A 19,824-nucleotide genomic window follows, 5' to 3' on the forward strand; every position below is an offset into this window, starting at 1 on the left:
TCAATCTAAAACCGTGCTCTTAACTACTGTGCTAGTTTTGATTCCAACTCTTAGAATAATTAGAGCTAAAATATGTCTTCATGTAATCCATTTTGATGTGCATTTAAACTGCTAGGATTGACTTGTTTGGACTGACCTCTTCGAGGCTGGGTGGTGACGACTCTGCTGACCACTGCTGGCCAGTTAATGCCGCATCGAGGTGTCCCCATCACGCTCCTGGGTTGGTGCTTGCCCCCCTGCTTCTTGTTGGAAAGAGACCCTAAGCGGGAGAGCAGAGCTGGTTGGAGCAGCTGTTAGAGCAGCCTAGCGATGCTCCTGTATTCCCCTCAGGCTGTCCCTTGCACTGTGTCCCTCTCACTGCCATCTAAAGTCATTTACCAGTCCATCCCACGTCCGTTTAGACACACTTTTGTAGATGAGGAAGGACTTGGCATGTCTGTTCTGAAGTGGGCTGTGTTTCTACAGCAATCAAAGAGACCAAAGAGGCATTGGAGAACATGAACAGCACCTTGAAGAGCTTGCACCAACAAAGTACACAGCTTAGCAGCAGTCTGACCAGCGTGAAAACTAGCCTGCGGGCATCTCTCAATGACCCTCTGTGCTCAGTGCATCCATCAAGTGAAACCTGCAACAGCATCAGATTGTCTCTAAGCCAGCTGAATAGCAACCCTGAACTGAGGCAGGTGAGTGAGCAGGCATGAGTTTGCCATGGTCAAGGGCTGCATGCTGGGGACTGCCAGGCAGGGCTAAGCGAGGGTGACCTATCCAGTGCACGGTGGCCTGACTTGGAGAACGGTTAGCCCCTGGCCTCTGTCACCCTTCTTGAGTCATTTGATCGCCATATTGGAATGACCACAGCAGGAACAAAGGAGTAAAAGGGAACCGCTTTGTGGGAGTTCTCTGCCACTGAATGAAACACATCAGAATTAATTCAGCTTTACAAGGAGAAAAGGAAACAATATATTCATGTAGACCTTTAAGAGTTAAAAAATATTTTAAATGATGTGCTTAGTCTATTAACTGCGTATGCTGAAATAGAAGAAAAATCTCCCATTTTCCCAAATAAAAGATTTTTTAAAAAGAATTTGGAACAACTTGGATTATATAAAGTTCTGAGATGTAGGTAAAATGGCCATGTCTATTAATGATGTCTAACTTATTTGGTTAGATACACATCTCACTTTTTTTTTTTTTTTTGAGATGGAGTCTCACTGTGTTGCCCAGGCTGGAGTGCAGTGGCACCATCTCAGCTCACTGCAACTTCCAACCTCTCGGGTTCAGGTGATTCTCTTGCCTCGGCCTCCCGAGTAGCTGAGATTACAGGCACCCGCCACCACGCCTGGCTAATTTTCGTATTTTTAGTAGAGATGGGGTTACACTGTGTTGGCCAGGCTGGTCTCAAACTCCTGATCTCAAGTGATCTGTCTGCCTCAGCCTCCCAAAGTGCTGGGATTACAGGTATGAGCCACCATGCCCGGACACCTCACGTTTTATATAAAATAACATTTTAGTATGGATATACTTTTTCTCACTCTTACATTTCATTCCATTGCTTTTCAAACATTTCACCTGCAACATCTGTGTCTGGATATCACTATAATTGTTTTTGATTGAACAGTTTTTTAGAGCTTAGTTGCCTCTGAGTTGTTTGAGATAGATCCTTTTTAGGGGGCACTTTTTATTTTTAATGTTGTATGAAACGTGGAAAACTTGCAAGATGAATGCACGGATCCTTGTTCACACACCCTTTGTCCACATTCTTTAAGGGTCACCATTTTGCACCATTTGCTTTATCATATTTTATCAGTTTATCTGTCTGTTCATATCATTTAATATATACATTCATAAAATAATATGCATTTTTTTCTCAAAAGGTAAGTTGGGGATATGTTGTAGACATCATCATGCCTTTTTACCCCTAAATATTTTATTGTACTTCATAACTTTACATAATCATTATATAATGATCAAAATTAGGATAACATTGACCCGACATTACCATTTAATCCACAGTGTCCATTCAAATGTTGATCTTTCCAAAAATGCATTTTATAACTATCTTCTTTTTTCCAGTCCCGGGTCCAGGCCAAGATTACACATTGTCATTTATTGTCATGTCTCTTTCATTCCTGTTGATCTGAAACAGTTTCTAAGTGTGTCTTTTCTTTTGTGACACAGACATTTTTGAACAGGCCATTTACTTTGTAGAATGGTCTTCAGTTTAGGGTTGTTTGATGTTTTCTTGGGATTAAAGTTACTCACATTTGCCAGGGAAATATCACAGTAGTGATATTATGTTCTTGGACATCATGTGAGAGGCGTATGATGTTTGTCCCAGTGTTGGTAAGAGCCAGAGCACTTCAAATCCATGTATAATGCTGTAAGTGGAAAAACTATTCCAGATTACTCACTAATATAACCACTGACTACATTGCTTTTAAACATGACTTTAAAAAGGTTGTTTACAATTTTATTGAACAATGTTTAGTATTTGAAATTGTGAAGTCATGTATATTACATTTGTGTTAAATTTCTTTGCCTTATTTTTTTAGCTGATTATAGCAAGAGACCTCCAGACATCAAAAAAATTAGTGCTTGTCAAGGAGGGTCTGAGCTGTGTTTTTCCCAAATAAAACTCTATTGTTCAAAAGAAACTGAGATTGTACCCTATAGTATAGACGCTTTGGGACTTGGATATACAATGACTTCTTTCTTCATAAGGAATCGTTTTGAAGGTAACAACCTCGTCTTATATTTCGTTTTATAAATTTTCAGCTTCCACCTGTGGATGCAGAACTTGACAAAGTTAATAACGTTCTTAGGACAGATTTGGATGGCCTGGTCCAACAGGTATGTTTTTTGGAAAAAATACAATCACTGATTTTATATAATTTTAAAGGGTGGACTAGTACGTAAGAAAGTGGGAAACAGCAAAACAGTGAAATTCCAGAGAAGGGTTACCAAGAAGGGTGATAGCTATTACCTTCCAGGCAATCGTGTTCACCATTCCAGCTCCCAGGATTTTTGTTAAGCACCTGTGATGTGTGAAGTGGCATGCTAAGACCATGAGAGATCAAGAAGAACATGACCTCTGCTTTCCTAGGCCTCAGAATTTAGTGGGTGTAATGCTGAACCCCACACTGATTCTAATACAGAATGCTGTCCCCCTGTGCCAGTGAGTCAGCTATACTGGTTTTCCTTTTGTTCTTTCCCACCTTCATGCATTTGCACACGCTCTTCCCTCTGCTTGGCACTCTCTTCTTTTCCTCCCTCCTAGTAGCCTTGCTACTTAGTTATTTTATTTATCTATCTATCTATCTATCTATCTATCTATCTATCTATCTATTTATTTATTTTTTGAGATGGAATCCCCCTCTGTCGCCCAGGATGGAGTACAGTGGTGTGATCTGGGCTCACCGCAACCTGTGCCTCCCAGGTTCAAGCGATTCTCCTGCCTCAACCTCTTGAGTAGCTGGGATTACAGCTCTGTGCCACCATGCCTGCCTGAGTTTTGTATTTTTAGTAGAGACGAGGTTTCACCATGTTGGACAGGTTGGCCTCGAACTCCTGACCTCAAGTGATCTGCCCCCCACTTAGCCTTCCAAAGTGCTGGGATTACAGGCATGAGTCACCGCACCCGGCCACTACTTAGTTTTTTAAGCTTCATATATCACCTTCTTTTTTTCTTTTGACATGGAGTCTTGCGCTGTTGCCCAGGTTGGAGTGCAGTGGCATGATCTCAGCTCACTGCAACCTCTGCCTCCCAGGTTCAAGCAATTCTCATGCCTCAGCATCCCAAGTAGCTGGGATTACAGGCATGTGCCACCCCACCCAGCTAATTTTTGTATTTTTAGTAGAGACGGGGTTTCGCCATGTTGGCCAGGCTGGTCTTGAACTCCTGACCTCAGGTGATCTACCCACCTCGGCCTCCCAAAGTGCTGGGATTACAGGCATGAGCCATCACGCCCAGTCCATATATCACCTTCTTAACAGGCCTTTCCTGGGCTTCTTGACTAGGTCAAACCCTTTTTAATACATTCTTGCAGCATTGCAAATATTCTCTGTTAATTTCCTCATAACTGTAATTATTTCTTTAATGTCTCCCTTCCCACCACTGGACTGTAAACCCCCAAAAAGGCAGGGACAGCATTGGTCTGGAATTCCCTGATTTCCCCAGTAGCTTACTAAATGTTGCTGTTTATTCAATCAATAGATACTGAATATGCAATACGTATTTCTTTTTAGATTATGGTTCAGTAGAGTGCCTGGGCCTATGGGAAAATGAGAGGATAGTTTTATTCTTGACTCTGTCGTTTAGCATGGATGTAAAAACATCTCAGATCTCTATTAACCCATTTATGCTTAGTGTTCCATTATTGGAACGCTAAGCTCATGGGAGTTATTTATATCCTACTGCCAAATGTCATCACCAGGTTCTGATTTTTCACAAAAAATATTTGCAACCTTCAGTATAAGTGGGTTAAACACTTGTCTACGTATGTTTACTAGACACTTACTGACAAAGTAAGTGGCCCTTAAACAAGTTATTCAAAATTTCTTGGTCTTTGCACTCTGGTGTTACTTCATTTGTTAAAGAAGGCATTGAACCGGGAGATCTGTAAGACACTTTCCAGCTGTGAAATCCCCCATGGCATCTGCAAGTCCAGACACAGATGAATGTCAAAGAGTCAGGCACACAGAAACCAACACAAGCACTGGCGTGCTCACTAGCTTAGTCTCCTTGGAGGAAACAGAAGCCATGATGTTCATTTTGTAAGTCATGATGTACATTCATTCTGATGTAGCTAGGCTAAGGTGGAAACTGGCTGGCACCATAAATCTTATGAAGGTTGAAAGTGCTGTACTTTTCCCTGGCAGACAGCTAAGTACACCAGCAGACCGTGAAGAAACACTCACCAAACCCCTTCCAGAGGAAAGGCTGGACATTTAGTTGAATCATTTGGAAATAATGATATTTCCCTGTCATGGGGGTTTAGCCCCAAAGCCCTATCACTTGGCACGGTTGTTTCTTCTTTTTGTTCTATCCTCACCACAGTTGTATCTTCTGTAAGCTATGCTTTGGGATATATATATATATATATATATAAAATTTTTTTTTCAGTTACACTATATCTCTAATTTTATTTTTAATTAGAAAGTAAGATTCTGTTTTTAGAAATTCACCTTCTCTCTGCACATGGGATATTGTACCGATCAGGGTCTCTTAACCTCAGCACTGCTGACACCATGCATGGCTTTTAGCAGTGGGGGCTCTCCTGTGCATGGTAGGGTATTTATGCGCATCCTTGGCCTCTCCCCCCACAATCCCAGCAGCACCCCACAACTGTGATAACCAAAATGTCTCCAGACTTTGCCAAACATACCCCAGTTGAGAACAAAATTCTCCCAGTTGAGAACCACTGGGAGTATATATGTATACTATATATATATGTATGTATAGATATATGTGCCCATAATAGTACCTAGGCTCTGTGTAAATACGTTGATTTTAAAATTATGGGGACCCCCATATGAAAAATTTCTAACATGATCTTTGATTGATATAATTTAAAGATGATGCTCTTTAAGGGGGATTTTTTTAGACTCTTGATGACCATACAATGATCATTTCACCTTAAGATGAATGTTATATTTTTATTTTGCCTCTCTACTCGTACTAAGTTGCAAAATGAGTGACTAGTCAACTAGTCTTCAACTTACCGTGTACATCCATTTATTTTGAAATGTTTTTCAGGGCTATCAATCCCTTAATGACATACCTGACAGAGTGCAAAGCCAAACCAAGACCGTCATAGCAGGTGAGATTCACAGTTTGAGGTGATTTTGTGTCTCTCGGCTTGGAAGGTCAGTACAGAGAAACGTGTTGCCAAGTATTGCATTGTTCTTTTCCTTAAAAAAAAAAAAAAAAAACAGTTTCTCATTAAAACCGTCAAAACGAAATGAGTATCAGAGCTTTACAACTGTGTCACTTCATTCGGTGACTTAAAAACAAGAACAAACCTGTTGTTGAACATTGATAAACATCATTCGGCCCAGCCGGCAGCTGCCACATGGTTGAGAGCCACAGTGTAATCCAGGTCCCTAGAGTGTGTGCCTTGAGACCTTACAGCAGCCACAGTTGGGAAACTCATTCTGATTTTCACTGAAGAGAAAAACTGTAGATTATTATATTTTCTAGACAAACTTAAAATCCAACTTTTAAAAGGAATACTGTATAAAAGGATTTATTTTGTCGTTAGGAAGATTTTCATCTGTCCACTGACGCTGAGGCAATAGTACTTTAGGCTCCTAAGGTTGCTTACAATTTTGGAGAGACAGAATCAATGTGGAGAGGATTCTACTCAAATTACTGAATCATGCTGTATTTGGGTTATGGGATTTGGGGTGAACGTACAGAGGGAGGGAATGCAGTGGTAGCAGTTCTTTGTGCAATGATAGAGACAAACCTGGGTTATTTGCTTGAAGAAGAAATCTCTGGGCTGGGTACAGTGGCTCATGCCTGCAATCCCAGCACTTTGGGAGGCCAAGGCGGGTAGGTCACCTGAGGTCAGGAGTTTGAGACAAGCCTGGCCAACATGGTGAAACCCCATCTCTATTAAAAATACAAAAATTAGCCAGGCGTCGTGGTGCACCCCTGTAACCTCAGCTACTCAGGAGGCTGAGGCAGGAGAATCACTTGAACCCAGGAGATGGAGGTAGCAGTGAGCCGAGATCTAGCCACTGCACTCCAGCCTGCGTGACTCTCTCAAAAACAAACAAACAAACAAACAAACAAACAATAGAAAAGAAAAGAAATCTCTGAAGCTATGTAAAGCTATCTTCTATTTCTTTGAAAAATCAATTTGGTGCTGCTTTTATCTGTTGAGTAAGTGGTTTTAACATGTTATGTTAGAGATACCTGATTATTTTACCCTAATAGTGTTTTTTGACCCGTGAAGAGTTTGAGTAAAAAAGTGTTTTATCTTGCTACATAACACTTTAGATGTTTTGTGGGTTTCCTTTTGTATAGTATAAGATTCTACTTTAAAATATTAAGATATTAAGGACAGGGTTCAGACTTTCGTGTGCTAACCTCTGAAGGCTGATGCATGCTCTACGTCTGACAGTCACCTGCTCACTAATCTCTGTGTTTAATTTTTTGGTTTCCCCTCTCTGGACCTCTCCTGCCCATACGTGCAGCCCTTCCTTGTAAGTCTGACACAGCAAAGTGTGCTGCGTGCGTTGAGTGTGGCCCATGGCGCATGGTGCCATTGCCTGAGCACGAGCCAGCGTTTTCCTAGAGCCGGGTCAGTGCCGCTCTGTCAGCCTGGGTAGCAGGTGTTTAGTTTCATATCCTTAGCTCTCATCCCAACCTGAACAGATTATTTAGTGCCAACTCTGTGCCAGGCTCTGCCAGGCACTGGGCTGTGAGATGCATAAGCCATGAGTTCTTCTTGTCCTTTAGTCAGCCATGTGTACACAAACTTGTTGTCACACTCTGGCACCATGACCAGGTTGGTGCCAGGGAAACAAGTTGAGGAGAGGCTAGTGGGAGGCTGCCTGGAAAAGGGGACATCGAGAGAGGTTTGAAGAGGGTATATGATAAGAGAGGGCACCAGTCATGTAGAGAGTCGCCAGAGCAGCAAAGTCACGGAGCCGTGTCCTGTGTGAGGGCAAGCCAGGCTGAGAAGCAGGCACAGGCCCTAGGAGCTGCTCCTAGAAGACGGGAAGGCTGCCTTCCCCATCTCTCAAAATCTCAAAAGTAACCAAGAGACCCACTGAGTCATTTTGGGCTAAGGATCCTCAGGTGTTTTCACACACGAGCAATGAGCCCCAAGGAGTAACAGTCCTTTCTTAACGAGTCACATCCAGACACCTGACACTCTGTTGCTTGCTTCTGTGTCTTTGATTTCTAGATGTCATAGCTATGTGAAAAACAAACTTTAAAAAAGTTTCCAGGGCCGGGTGTGGTGGCTCACTGCTATAATCCCAGCACTTTGGGAGGCTGAGGCAGGAGGATAACTTGAGGCCAGGAGCTCAAGACCAGCCTGGGCAACATGGTGAGATTCCATCTCCCCATCTCTACAAAAAGCAAAATCATAAAAAATTAGCTGAGCATGGTGGTACACACCTGTAGTCCCAGCTATTTGGGAGGCTGAGGTGGGAGGATCCTTGAGCCCAGGAGGTTGAGGCTGCATCGAGCCATGATCATGCCACTGCACTCCAGCCTGGGCAATACAGAGAGATCCTGTCTCAAAAAGAAAACAAAAGTTTCCTGCCATTTTTATGTGATTACATTTTGAACCAAGCTACCATCTCTATTCTCTACCTAAAGTTCACCGGGAGCCTCAGGATAATATTTTGAGAACTGCTAATCTTGTCTCTCCTGCTGCAAAGAGATTTACCTCTCTTGCAGGATCAGTGGACTTTTAACTGATTAGTGTGTTCTTAGTATGTCCATGTGAAGAATCACTTGGATACAGCCACCTTCAGAACTCATGTGAGCACTGGTTCAGGTGAAATCCTGCACCCCAGGTGAGTTCGATTTTAGGACCTGTGGTGATGGACACTCTCCAGAAAACTGGTTTTCTTTGAACTTAACTCCTGTCTGAGATATTAAGACTGATAGCAAAGGAAACTGGCCACTGAGACTACTATTGGTTTTTGAATAGAAAAGACACAGGCGTACTTCCTAAGAAGTCTCAATTTGTATCAGTCAGGTAAAATTTTAACAAAAATATCACCCAGAGTCACTTGCGTTTTTTGTTTGTTTGCTTGGTTTTTAAATGGGGCCTTGAGAATTACTCCATTCCTGAAGGCTTTTCTTTTCTTTCTTTCTTTCTTTCTTTCTTTCTTTCTTTTTTTTTTTTTTTGAGGGCGACTCTTGCTCTGTCGCCCAGGCTGGAGTGCAATGGCACAATCTTGGCTCACTGCAACCTCTGCCTCCCACGTTCAAGTGATTCTTCTGCCTCAGCCTCCCGAGTTACAGGCGTGTGCCACCACAACTGGGTAATTTTTGTATTGTTAGTAGAGATGGGTTTTTGCCATGTTGGTCAGGTTGGTCTCGAACTTCTGACCTCAGGTGATCCTCCCACCTTAGACTCCCAAAGTGCTGGGACTACAGGTGTGAGCCACTGTGCCCGGCCCTGAATACCATTTCTTAGATGGAGAAATTATTATTATTATTTAATTATTTTCCCAAAAGCATGTAATGAGGACTTTAGAGTCAGATAAACCCAAGTTTCGATCCCGTTACCAGAGCTTTCTTTTAAAAGACCCATGGGCAATTAATTGAATCTCCATGAGCCTCTGGGTCGCTGTTAGTAAAATGGGGAATGGGAATATCTACCTCAGTGAAATAAATGAGTTACTATTTATAAAAGTGCCTGGCACATAGTCTGCACACCATACATTTTAATCACTTGATCTACTTTAAGTAAAGTAAGTAGAAGAAAGAAACTGGCTTGACTTCAATACCATCTCATTAAAGTCAGTCCTCACAGCTTGCTGTTTTGTTATTAAGTAATTGCTTTTCGATGGTCTTGGCTATATTCATGCTTGTTGTAGAATCTTATCATATTTTAAACACATACATAATGTGAGAAAAACTAAAGGTGGTTCAGGCTTTTCTGTTTGGTTCCAAAACAAAGATTCTATTTCCTCCATGTTTGCAAACGCATAACAAAGGTATCTTCATTTTCAGGTATCAAAAGGGTCTTGAATTCCATTGGTTCGAATATCGACAACGTAACTCAGCATCTTCCTATTCAGGATATACTCTCAGAATTCTCTGTTTATGTTAATAACACTGAAAGTTACATCCACAGAAATTTACCTACATTGGAAGAGTATGATTCATACTGGTGAGTGTCTCCTTGGAGCTGGTGAACTACAAGAGTGAACTTTGTAGAGAACAAGATAAAAAATCTGACATTAGCACCAGGATCATCTTATGATAGCAAATCGTACAAGGTCATGGCCTGATATATGTTAACCCCAGTTTATGTTTGTTAAAAAAGTTGAAGTGCTCGCTTAGACCAGGCAGCACATATACTAAAATTGAAACAATGCAGAGAAGGTTCACATGACTCCTGTGTACAGATGATACGCAAATTTGTAAAGCGGTCCACATTTTTTTTTTTTAAGTTGAAGACTGGACCTTCGTGAGCCAAATATTTGATAATTTGCAACTTTGATGTCATTAGTGGTTTCTGGAATACTAGTTATAATTATCAAACTAGGCATGTAATGAGATTTTAAAGCTTAAAAGTAATTAAGAAGGACATCTGGGAAATATCCTTTTCTATTTTATAAACCAATATAAACATTGGTTTATAAAATAAATATGCAGAGGTTGGTTCTTACTGAAAGAGCATCCTTTTCTTAGCTGTGCTTTGAAACCAGTGAATTGCTCCTAGAGCTTAGGTGAGCGGCTGTGGTGCCCACTGGTTGTCCCATTAGAAAATGTGAGTGGTGGGGTTTGGCCTGGGGTGAGGGTGGTGGACATCCCAGCCAGAGCCCTGGGGAGGGAAGGACTTGGAGGATCAAGAAATTTAGAGGATCATCTATTATGTAAGATGCACTTCTGTCTCTGAAGAGCTCAGCCACCCTTCATATCTCCCAAGCCCATGGAGAGTCCGGAGACTCATTCTCATGTAGATTATTTCTTATACAAGACCACAAGATACGTAATTAAAATTATAGCAATTGGCCGGGCGCGGTGGCTCACGCCTGTAATCCCAGCACTTTGGGAGGCCGAGACGGGCGGATCACGAGGTCAGGAGATCGAGACCATCCTGGCTAACATGGTGAAATCCCGTATCTACTAAAATACAAAAAAATTCAGTCGGGCATGGTGGCGGGCGCCTGTAGTCCCAGCTACTCAGGAGGCTGAGGCAGGAGAAGGGCGTGAACCCAGGAGGCAGTGGAGCTTGCAGTGAGCTGAGATCGCACCACTGCACTCCAGCCTGGGCGACAGAGCGAGACTCCATCTCAAAAATAAATAAATGAAAATTTTAAAAAAATTTTAAAAAGTATAGCAATCGATACCATTTAAGAGACAGTTTCAGTGTGCCCACCAAGCACTTTCTGCATGACATTTCTTTTAATCCTCTCAAAAATTCCCTGGGCTCTGTTCCATTTATAACCCTGTTTTATAGACAAGGAGATGGGCTCAGGGAAGTGAAGTGACTTCCTTAAGGCCGGCTAGCATACAGCGGAGGTGGGTTTTGAAGCTCCATCTGGCTCTGCTTTTTGTCATTGCCACACAAACAACAAGCTCCAGGCGGCACCTGCCATGATTCCCTTGTGGGACTGGGCCACCCCAGCAAGTCTCAGAAAAAACAGAAGGCAGACCCTTTCTCAATGAACTCATAATTTCATTAAAGATCAGAGCTTCACAAACGAGAAAGAATAGCACCATTACCTGTCTACCTGACTGCCATCCATCTCCCTTCCTTTTTCCCCTGCCCTGACACCATGAGCTTATCTTAAAAAGAAAATCAACTGAGCAGATGCTCCTTTAACTCTAAAAGTTTTCTGAGGCCAGCCTCCGTGACTTACTTAATTTTGTGCCCTCACTGTCTGGAACAAACCTCCCCAGAATGGTTGCCTGTGGCTATTACTATAATTACTGAGATTGCTCTTAATTGAATGAAAAGCTTCAGTGGCGACTTTTGTCAAGAGACACCCAGCAGAAGTAAATTCTTTGTTTTTTAGTGTATTAAATGTTGGGAAGCATTACTACCCTTGAATGCCTCTTGCTGCCCGGAAAGTTTGTTCTACCTTCCGGGAATGCCAGTAAGGCCTAATTGAGGATCCATTATCCTAAAATGTCTCGCAGGACCATTATGAAATTGAGATTTGTATTCTGCAGGCATTTGATTTAGGATGCTCATAAAATTCTAAATACCCCATGCATCTGCCACGTAATCTGCTTCAGTAAAGAATACAGCGGCCCCAAATATTTCTGCAACCACAAAATGTTTTAGAAAAAGGCCGGGGAAAAGAATCCAGTATTTCTTTATCTGTAGTCTAATCACGATCTAGCCATATGCCTTCATTATTATAATAGGCACTTAGAACATCAGAAACCTTAAAAGAACATAAAAATCTTAAGGGTGTTTTCATCAATAGCCTTGGAGAAGCTCAGTATGCTGTGCTTATGAACCCTGTGTGACACCTGTGGGAATCAAGGCACAGCAAGGAAGCAGTGATCCCATGACTGCCAAGAACAATGCAAACCTAGGATCAAAATAAAACTTTCTCTCTTGGTTGAATTGGAAGACAAAGGGCGGGAAGGGATCTTTTCATTCAACATTATTGCCCTCTGAGGAACTGATAGAAGACTCTGATTTTAGAAGCCAAGAATAACTCATCGGCTCCAGCCTCAGTCCAGCAACTTTTGTGTTAGGGTGGCATCGCCCGTGTCATGTATACTAACGCTGTGCTTGCCTCTCCAGGTGGCTGGGTGGCCTGGTCATCTGCTCTCTGCTGACCCTCATCGTGATTTTTTACTACCTGGGCTTACTGTGTGGCGTGTGCGGCTATGACAGGCATGCCACCCCGACCACCCGAGGCTGTGTCTCCAACACGGGAGGCGTCTTCCTCATGGTGTGAGTGCCTGCTCCTCTCTGTCACGTGGGGGTGGGAATGCAAGAGAGAGACTGGGTGCTGACTCTGGTGTTACACAAATCCAGTGCCCTCTGGGCCACGTACGCGGGGTTCCAGCTCCCAGGTCATGAGGAGGAGAGATCTTGCTATGATTGCACCTTCCTTGATTTGGGTACTCTTGTCAAGCATAAACATTAAAAACAAACAAACGAACAAAAGAAAACGACAATAACAACAAAGACACTAAATTACTTGCATTTTGATAGACCAACTTAAGAACACTATTTATATATGGCAGGCTCCTTTTAAAAGCAGCCAGGCTTGCCTTCTTGATTTGTATTGTTCCTTCTTTTTATTCATTCATTCGTTCATTCATTTACTCACCAGAGGCTGAGCCAATCTCTTGTGGGACAGCAGTATTGGTTAGCAGTATTGCTAGCTTGAAACTCTAGAAACTTGATTTAGAACTAAGGCTGCCAAGCCAGAACCCTTAGGATTTAGACAAGTAGCCTAGATTAAGCATGAGAACAGGTGTGAGGCAGCAGGGAGAGGTACTCCTGCGGCAGAAGACTGGAGTGACTGTCCCTGCTTTGAAGACATTCCCCTCCAAGTTCATGTGTTTGAAAACCTTTGACTCTATGGGCACGGCAGAGCATAGCAGGCATGAACCAGGTGCAACTGGAGCCAGAGCCAGAAATGTAAGCTAGGATGTGGTGCGATGGCTTTGAATGCTCTGCAGAGAGGGAGCTGTGTGGATTCTGTAATCTCTTTTTGAGTCAATATTCTCTTTTGGATAAGATCATGAAGAATCAGCAGTAGGGAGTGAGATGGGGCTCGAGATCAGTGGTTAAGGTTTGAAACAATTCCTTTGGGGAGTGAAGAACAAAAACCTGAGTTGTGTTCTCTCATTTATCCACTTAAGTCACTAACACGGGCCTGTGAGTGAGTGGGCTGGAGAGCAGGTGCTGTGCATTAATTTGATTAATTTGTTTTTTAAAACTTTGAGTTTTCAAACCAAATTGTCACACACATACACACACACACACACACACACACACACACACACACACACCCCAAACAAACACAAAACTTTGGGTCACTGGAACAATAAATCAGGCTTCTTATAAGCTATGATTCTAAATCCTTTCCCTAAAATAATTCGGCTCCAGTATGGTATAGGCCTTTGCTACCAAGAGTCTTAACCTTAGAGCTAATGACCTGGGGTCTACCAGGGCTGGACAAAGAACTCCACACACACAGAAGCCTAGAGGCTCACAGGCCAAAGTTAAGAAATTGTTTTTGTCCAGGCGCGATGGCTCACACCTGTAATCCCAACACTTTGAAAGGCCAAGACAGGTGGATCACTTGAGGCCAGGAGTTCGAGACCAGCCTGGCCAAACATGGCGAAACCCCATGTCTACTAAAAATACAAAAATGAGCCGGGCATGGTGGCACATGCCTTAATCCCTGCTACTTCGGAGGCTGACGCACGAGAATTGCCTGAACCCAGGAGGCAAAGGTTACAGTGAGCCGAGATCATGCCAACTGCACTCCAGCCTGGGCGACAGAGCGAGACTCTGCCTTAAAAAAAAAAAAAAAAAGAAGAAGAAGAAAGAGAAAGAAAAAGAAAGAAAGGAAGGAAGGAAGGAAGGAAGGAAGGAAGGAAGGAAGGAAGGAAGGAAGGAAGGAAAGAAAAGAAAGAAACTTAGCTGCAAGTACCTCTGGACAGAGAAGAAAAAAAAGAGAACTCACATCCAGAAGGAAAAATGAATTTGTCTTCCCTTTTTGTTCAAATGCACACAGACACACAAAAATACATTAAACAGAAAATTATTAGGTTGGTGCAAAAGTAATTGCTTTAATGTTTAATTGATTTTAAGTTTAATGTTACAAATGTAACAACCCTGATACTTGGTTGTCTGTCAGTGTTGTGGTGGTGTGTGTGTGTATATACATATATTTCCATACTTTTTAACTACTTGAAAGGTAGGGTAAATTGCTCTGAAAAACGGTGCACCCTCATCGAAATTTTATTCACTTTTTAAAGGCATACAACCAAAAACATGTGATATCCAGCTTCAAAAAAAGAAAAAATAAAACAGAGAAATCATCAACAAATTGATGGAGGCTAAAAGCTACCTTAGTTTAGATACACTAATTCTATAGACATGGAGACGTATGGCGTGGAGGCCATAGGATTCATCTCAGCAGCAGGAAGAAGGCTGGGAACTGTCAGATGTTGTTTGATTCATTTCAAGGAGTCTGCAGACTTAGGGTGGCTATGATTTCTTTATTGTTGAATGCCACCAGTCAGCACGGCGCGCTTTGCTGTGCTTGGCAGAATTCTCTACTTCTTGAGGTATCTGGTAAACAACTGGATAATTGTGAAAGGGGGAGATGATACGAGCGTCATCAGTCTAATCAGACTAATTAGAAGAACGCAGTTTCTTTTTTCAGAACTATTTACTTGCTTGTAGAAACCAGAAAGAGTACGTGTAGTTTTGTTGCAACCAAAACACCACCTGCTCTTTTAAAATGGTGACACCATCCAATCAAGAGCATGGTCTCTTTCAAAACCAAGCAGGAATTCTTATCTTCCAGAAGGATATCAGTGAAAGATGTGGAAGGAGGAAAGTCAGAGAGCCCTGGCTCTGCTCTGATCTTTCATCTTCAGAGGGTCCCAGAAGCGTTTTATTTTAATTTTAGTTTTGTAGAGACAGTCTCACTTTGTTGTCCAGACTGGTCTTGAATTCCCGGTCTCAAGAGAGCCCCTGGTCTTAGCCTCTAATGTGTTGGGATTACAGGTGTGAGCCGCTACCCCTGGCCCCAGGAGCATTTTAGCAGCTGAATAGAATGCAGTGGTGAATGTATTATCTGTTGCAGGGGGATGTAGGAGAGGCTTCTCCAGAGATAAGGAGATCTAACAGTGGCACAAGCATCTCTTGTTTTGAAGCCCATCATAAAACTTCCCATTTTAGGTATTAACAACAATGCCAAGAGTAGCCACAGGTATCACAAACTGCGCACATTCCTGTGGCTGGTGGCAGTTTCTGAGATTACAGAAAGAAGTTTGTCAGGCTGTATAGCTAAAAAGACCATGATGCTCTTTGCCCAGTAATTTCCATTTTGGGGACTCTAGGTGAAGGAAGTAGGCCAAACTATGAAGAAAGCCAGGGAAGAGTTTTTGCAGTATCAGTTAGGATAGTGAAGCAGCCTACCTGCCAGGCTGTAGAGGAGTGGCCAAGTGAGTTACGACACATCCATGCATGGAAGATCACATGGCCCCTGAAGTGATAACTGGGTGACTGTCCTGATTTGTTGACAAAAGTTTCTAAGATAAACTTTTTTGAAAGGGGGTCAGAAAATGATGCTTGTATTATCCTAACTATGCACATCAGGGGTTAGTCAGCAAGCTTTTCCCAAGAAGGGCCAAGTAACAAATATTTTAGGTTCTGCTGGCCACATACAGTCTTTGTTGCATATTCTTCTTGTTTTTCACCTCCTTTTGCTCTTTCATCTTACTCTGATTCTCCTCGTCCTCTTCATCCTTTTCAATATTTTCAGTACACATTAGCCATTATCTCACTAACCTTAGAAAAACAGACCTTAGGCAGTGGTTCCCCTACCCCTGATCTAGGAATGTGCATATTTAGAAAATAAAGGCTGGAGATGTTGACTATATGCGATTTAGAGTGAGAGTCATGGTGCTCTTTTTAGACAGCTGTCTTAGTTTTTATGAGTTTTTTTTTAACTCCAACACAGACACACATGCTCAGATGGGGATCCTGGCATGGCCCTCACTCACTTCTTCTTTGTGTTCTCCCAGACTCAGAAGGCTTGTAGGTCAGAGAAAGTCAGGCTGACCTAGGCCTTTCCAATGAACATTACTTGCTCTTTATTTTATTGAAGAAACACAAATACTGTAATTATGGCTTTGGTGTCTGCAGTCAAAGGGGAGAATCATGCCCTTAGGAGGGGGTGCTGTGGTGATTGCAAGCATCAGCCCACACCCTCCTGAGGCTCCTTCCTGGTGTGCACTAGTGATGGTATCTGATTTGGCAAGTGCCCCTAGATTGATTTAAGAGTTTGTTCTCTCTCTCTCTGTCTATACCTAGACAGCTAAGCACTGCTAGAGAAAAGTTACGCACGGGGTACATTGGGTATCCCTACAAACTTAGCATCTCCTGTCTCAAATGGACCTGCCATAGTCTGATAAATCTTTTATTTCATTTTCTTCCTTCCCTTTCTCTTTTTCTTCTTTTTCGACACCCCCCACCAACACTTTCCTGCAACAGTCTTTTCACTCTGATACATCCATCTTCCTCTACTTCACCCATCTCTTAGCAGATGGCTTTACCTCCTTCTTCTCAGAGAAAATAGAAGCCATCATGCAACTTCCCATCGTCAAACTTCCAAACACACATGCTCCCAAACACATCCCTCCCTTCTCTGCAGTGCCAGAAGCGGAGGGATTCCTCCCTGCTCAGGCTGATTCCGCCAGCTATATTCTCAATCCCATTTCTTTCCCTGATCCTGATAAAAATGGATCATCCCCTTTCTTTTCCATGTCTTTATTCTCTTCCTGTCTCCTTGACTTTCACTCAACACTTAACCAGGCTCTGTTCTTTCCCTTCTTCAGAAATAAAAGCAGAAACTCTTTACCCACACTGCCTCTTCCCTGTAGCTCTCCTTCCCCCACGCCGGGTCTCAGAGGAGTGATCTGAGTTTGCTGCCTGTGCCCTCCTCTCCTGCTGACTCCCCAGTCCACTCCAATTTGATTTCCTACCCCATCACTGCACTTGTTTTAAGTTGGCAGTGACCTCTCTGTACAATGCAGACAGCACATTGGTTGGTGACAGCCGACCACTCCCTCCTCCTGCAAACACTCCTTTTGTCCCCTAGGTGGCATCACACCCACATGGTTGCCTTCCTGCTTCTCTGCCTCATCATCTTGTTTTGGTTTGCTGGCCCTCCTTCCACCACCCGTCTTTGTAAATGTTGAAGTCTTCCAGACCCAGCCCTAGGCTGTTTCTCTCTCCAAGCCAGCCCTGGGGATAAATGACCGTGGCTAAGCTGCTGGTTCCCTAACGTACATCAGAAACCCAGATATCTTAGCTCCAAACATACTGACTCCCACACACTCTTTCCACTCAATGTCTCTGTGGCAACAAGACCAACATCCAGCCCATCTTCTCTTTCCTTCCAGAGTATTGGTGCTCCCTGGCACTGCCCTTGGAGGAGCCCTTCCTTGCCTCTACGTCTCGTGTCCAGCGCTTTCTGAGTCCTGCTATCTCCTATATTAGGCCTCCTGTGTCTCCTATATTACGTCACCATCATCCACCAACTCTCCACCAATCCTGTCCCCTTAGGCCACCCTCATGGGCCATGATAACAGCCTCTGCAATGATGTCCCATCCACGTTGGCACCTGTCCAGTCCATCCTTTACACTGTGCCAAGAGTGCTCTTGTTCAGAGAGAAGTCAGGCTGTGCTCCCCCTGTGCTTTCAGCCCCTTATTGGCCACCCCTTGTGGGTCCCAGGCCCCTATACAGTACATCCCCGCCTGCCCTGGAGCTGCCCCTCCCCAGGTCCCAGGCCCCTATCCAGTGATCCCTCACCTGCCCTGGTGCTGCCCCTCCCCAGGTCCCCAAGACCCCTATCCAGTGATCCCCCCGCCTGTCCTGGAGCTGCCCCTCCCCAGGTCCCCAAGCCCTGTGTCACTCCTAGGTGGATGATCTGTTTCACCTGAATAACACTGAAGACCCCAGGTCTATTTTATAGAGTATAGGTAGATTTAGTAAGTATCAATAGGTACTATTGAATCATTCTTTCTTGAATTACTAACCTTATATTTTTTTTCCAGTGGAGTTGGATTAAGTTTCCTCTTTTGCTGGATATTGATGATCATTGTGGTTCTTACCTTCGTCTTTGGTGCAAATGTGGAAAAATTGATCTGTGAACCTTACACGAGCAAGGAATTATTCCGGGTAAATATGATTTTCTACCCATTATGAAAGGACTTGAACAGAAACTTGGATTTCTTCATATGTTGTGTGTTACTTTAAGAGCAGTGCAAACATATAAGCAGTTTGGTTTAAATTCAGTAAATTTCTTGAAATTATTAAATTCAATAAATTTTTAAATATTCAATAAATGCAATAGATTCTTTTTATTTGTAAGAGAAAGAAAATATGGGAGTGTCCTTATTTTCTGATCATAAGTGAAATCAGGGACGGGAGTTAAGTCCTGCCCCTCAATGTGGATTGCAGTATTTGGGGAGAATAGAATTTTCCTCAGCAGTGGTTTCCAAATGTGGCTGGGAACATCAGAAGATCAGTTCCCAGGTTCCTCCCACACACCCTGGGAGATTCCCAGGTGACAGAGGTGTCCACACAGATGAGCCCTAAATTTGAAAGGAAAGAGACTGTAAGTGGATGTCTCATGACAGAGGGCTGACCTGGCAGATGTCTAGTGGTGCCACCAGGAACTGAATTCAAGCTTCGCTTTCTCCTTCTCAGTCCAACTCCCACAGATTCCGGGGGGCCAGTTGGCAGTTTTGCTTTCTTCATTAATGAGGAAATTTTGTTCTAAGTGTCTGGCTTCTAATTTTGGCTTTTCTGTGTTTTTTTCCTCCAGATTCTGATTTTTAAAATATATTTATATTTCACTCTTTCATTGTACATACATTTTTCCGCCTAAGATCTGTTATGAAATCAGGTGAATACTGTTGTGATGGTGTTTTAGTTATTTCATTGGTCGAGGGAGATTAAGTTGAGATCACCAGCGCATCAAATGATCTCCATTTGGCCTTTTGATAAAACAAAGACATCAAGCCAGGCATCATTATCTCCTGTAGAGTGTTGAATCATTCAAAGATACTTTTTCTTAAGTAGGGGATATTTCAAAACCATTTCTACTTCTCAAGCACATACATGGTCCTGCACTGATTTGCCCATCTTAAATATGTGTGGTGCTGGGGCAGAGAGTGTGTGAATTTTAATACATTTTGTCCAGAGACAGAAATAGCACAGCACTGGGTATACCACTTCATGGCTGTATATTTGCTCTTCTGATCAAATGGTCTACTCTGCTTCTATTTATAATGTGTTTGTTTTATTAAGATAAAGATTAAAAAGTTCTTGGCCAGGCATGGTGGCTCACGCCTGTAATCCCAGCACTTTGGGATGCTGAGGTGGGTGGATCACCTGAGGTC

The 19,824-nt window shown here is 42.9% G+C and overlaps 1 protein-coding gene and 1 non-coding gene across 18 annotated transcripts in view; both read left to right on the plus strand.

Moving 5' to 3' along the window:
• Nucleotides 1-19,824, plus strand: part of PROM1 (prominin 1) — a 154,486-nt gene that overhangs the window by 104,868 nt on the left and 29,794 nt on the right. For all 17 annotated transcript variants that reach the window (XM_017958580.3, XM_017958583.3, XM_017958581.3 and 14 more), the window contains 6 exons: nucleotides 466-683; nucleotides 2,776-2,850; nucleotides 5,756-5,819; nucleotides 9,704-9,863; nucleotides 12,462-12,614; nucleotides 18,475-18,598. In XM_017958580.3, coding sequence (XP_017814069.2) covers nucleotides 466-683; nucleotides 2,776-2,850; nucleotides 5,756-5,819; nucleotides 9,704-9,863; nucleotides 12,462-12,614; nucleotides 18,475-18,598 — 794 coding nt within the window. The remainder of the gene's footprint in view (nucleotides 1-465; nucleotides 684-2,775; nucleotides 2,851-5,755; nucleotides 5,820-9,703; nucleotides 9,864-12,461; nucleotides 12,615-18,474; nucleotides 18,599-19,824) is intronic.
• Nucleotides 10,025-10,136, plus strand: LOC116274285. The gene has a single exon (XR_004182918.1). It is a non-coding gene; the product is annotated as a U6 spliceosomal RNA (small nuclear RNA).

This window comes from Papio anubis, chromosome 3 (genome assembly GCF_008728515.1).
Source record: "Papio anubis isolate 15944 chromosome 3, Panubis1.0, whole genome shotgun sequence".
Lineage (NCBI taxonomy): Eukaryota > Metazoa > Chordata > Mammalia > Primates > Cercopithecidae > Papio > Papio anubis.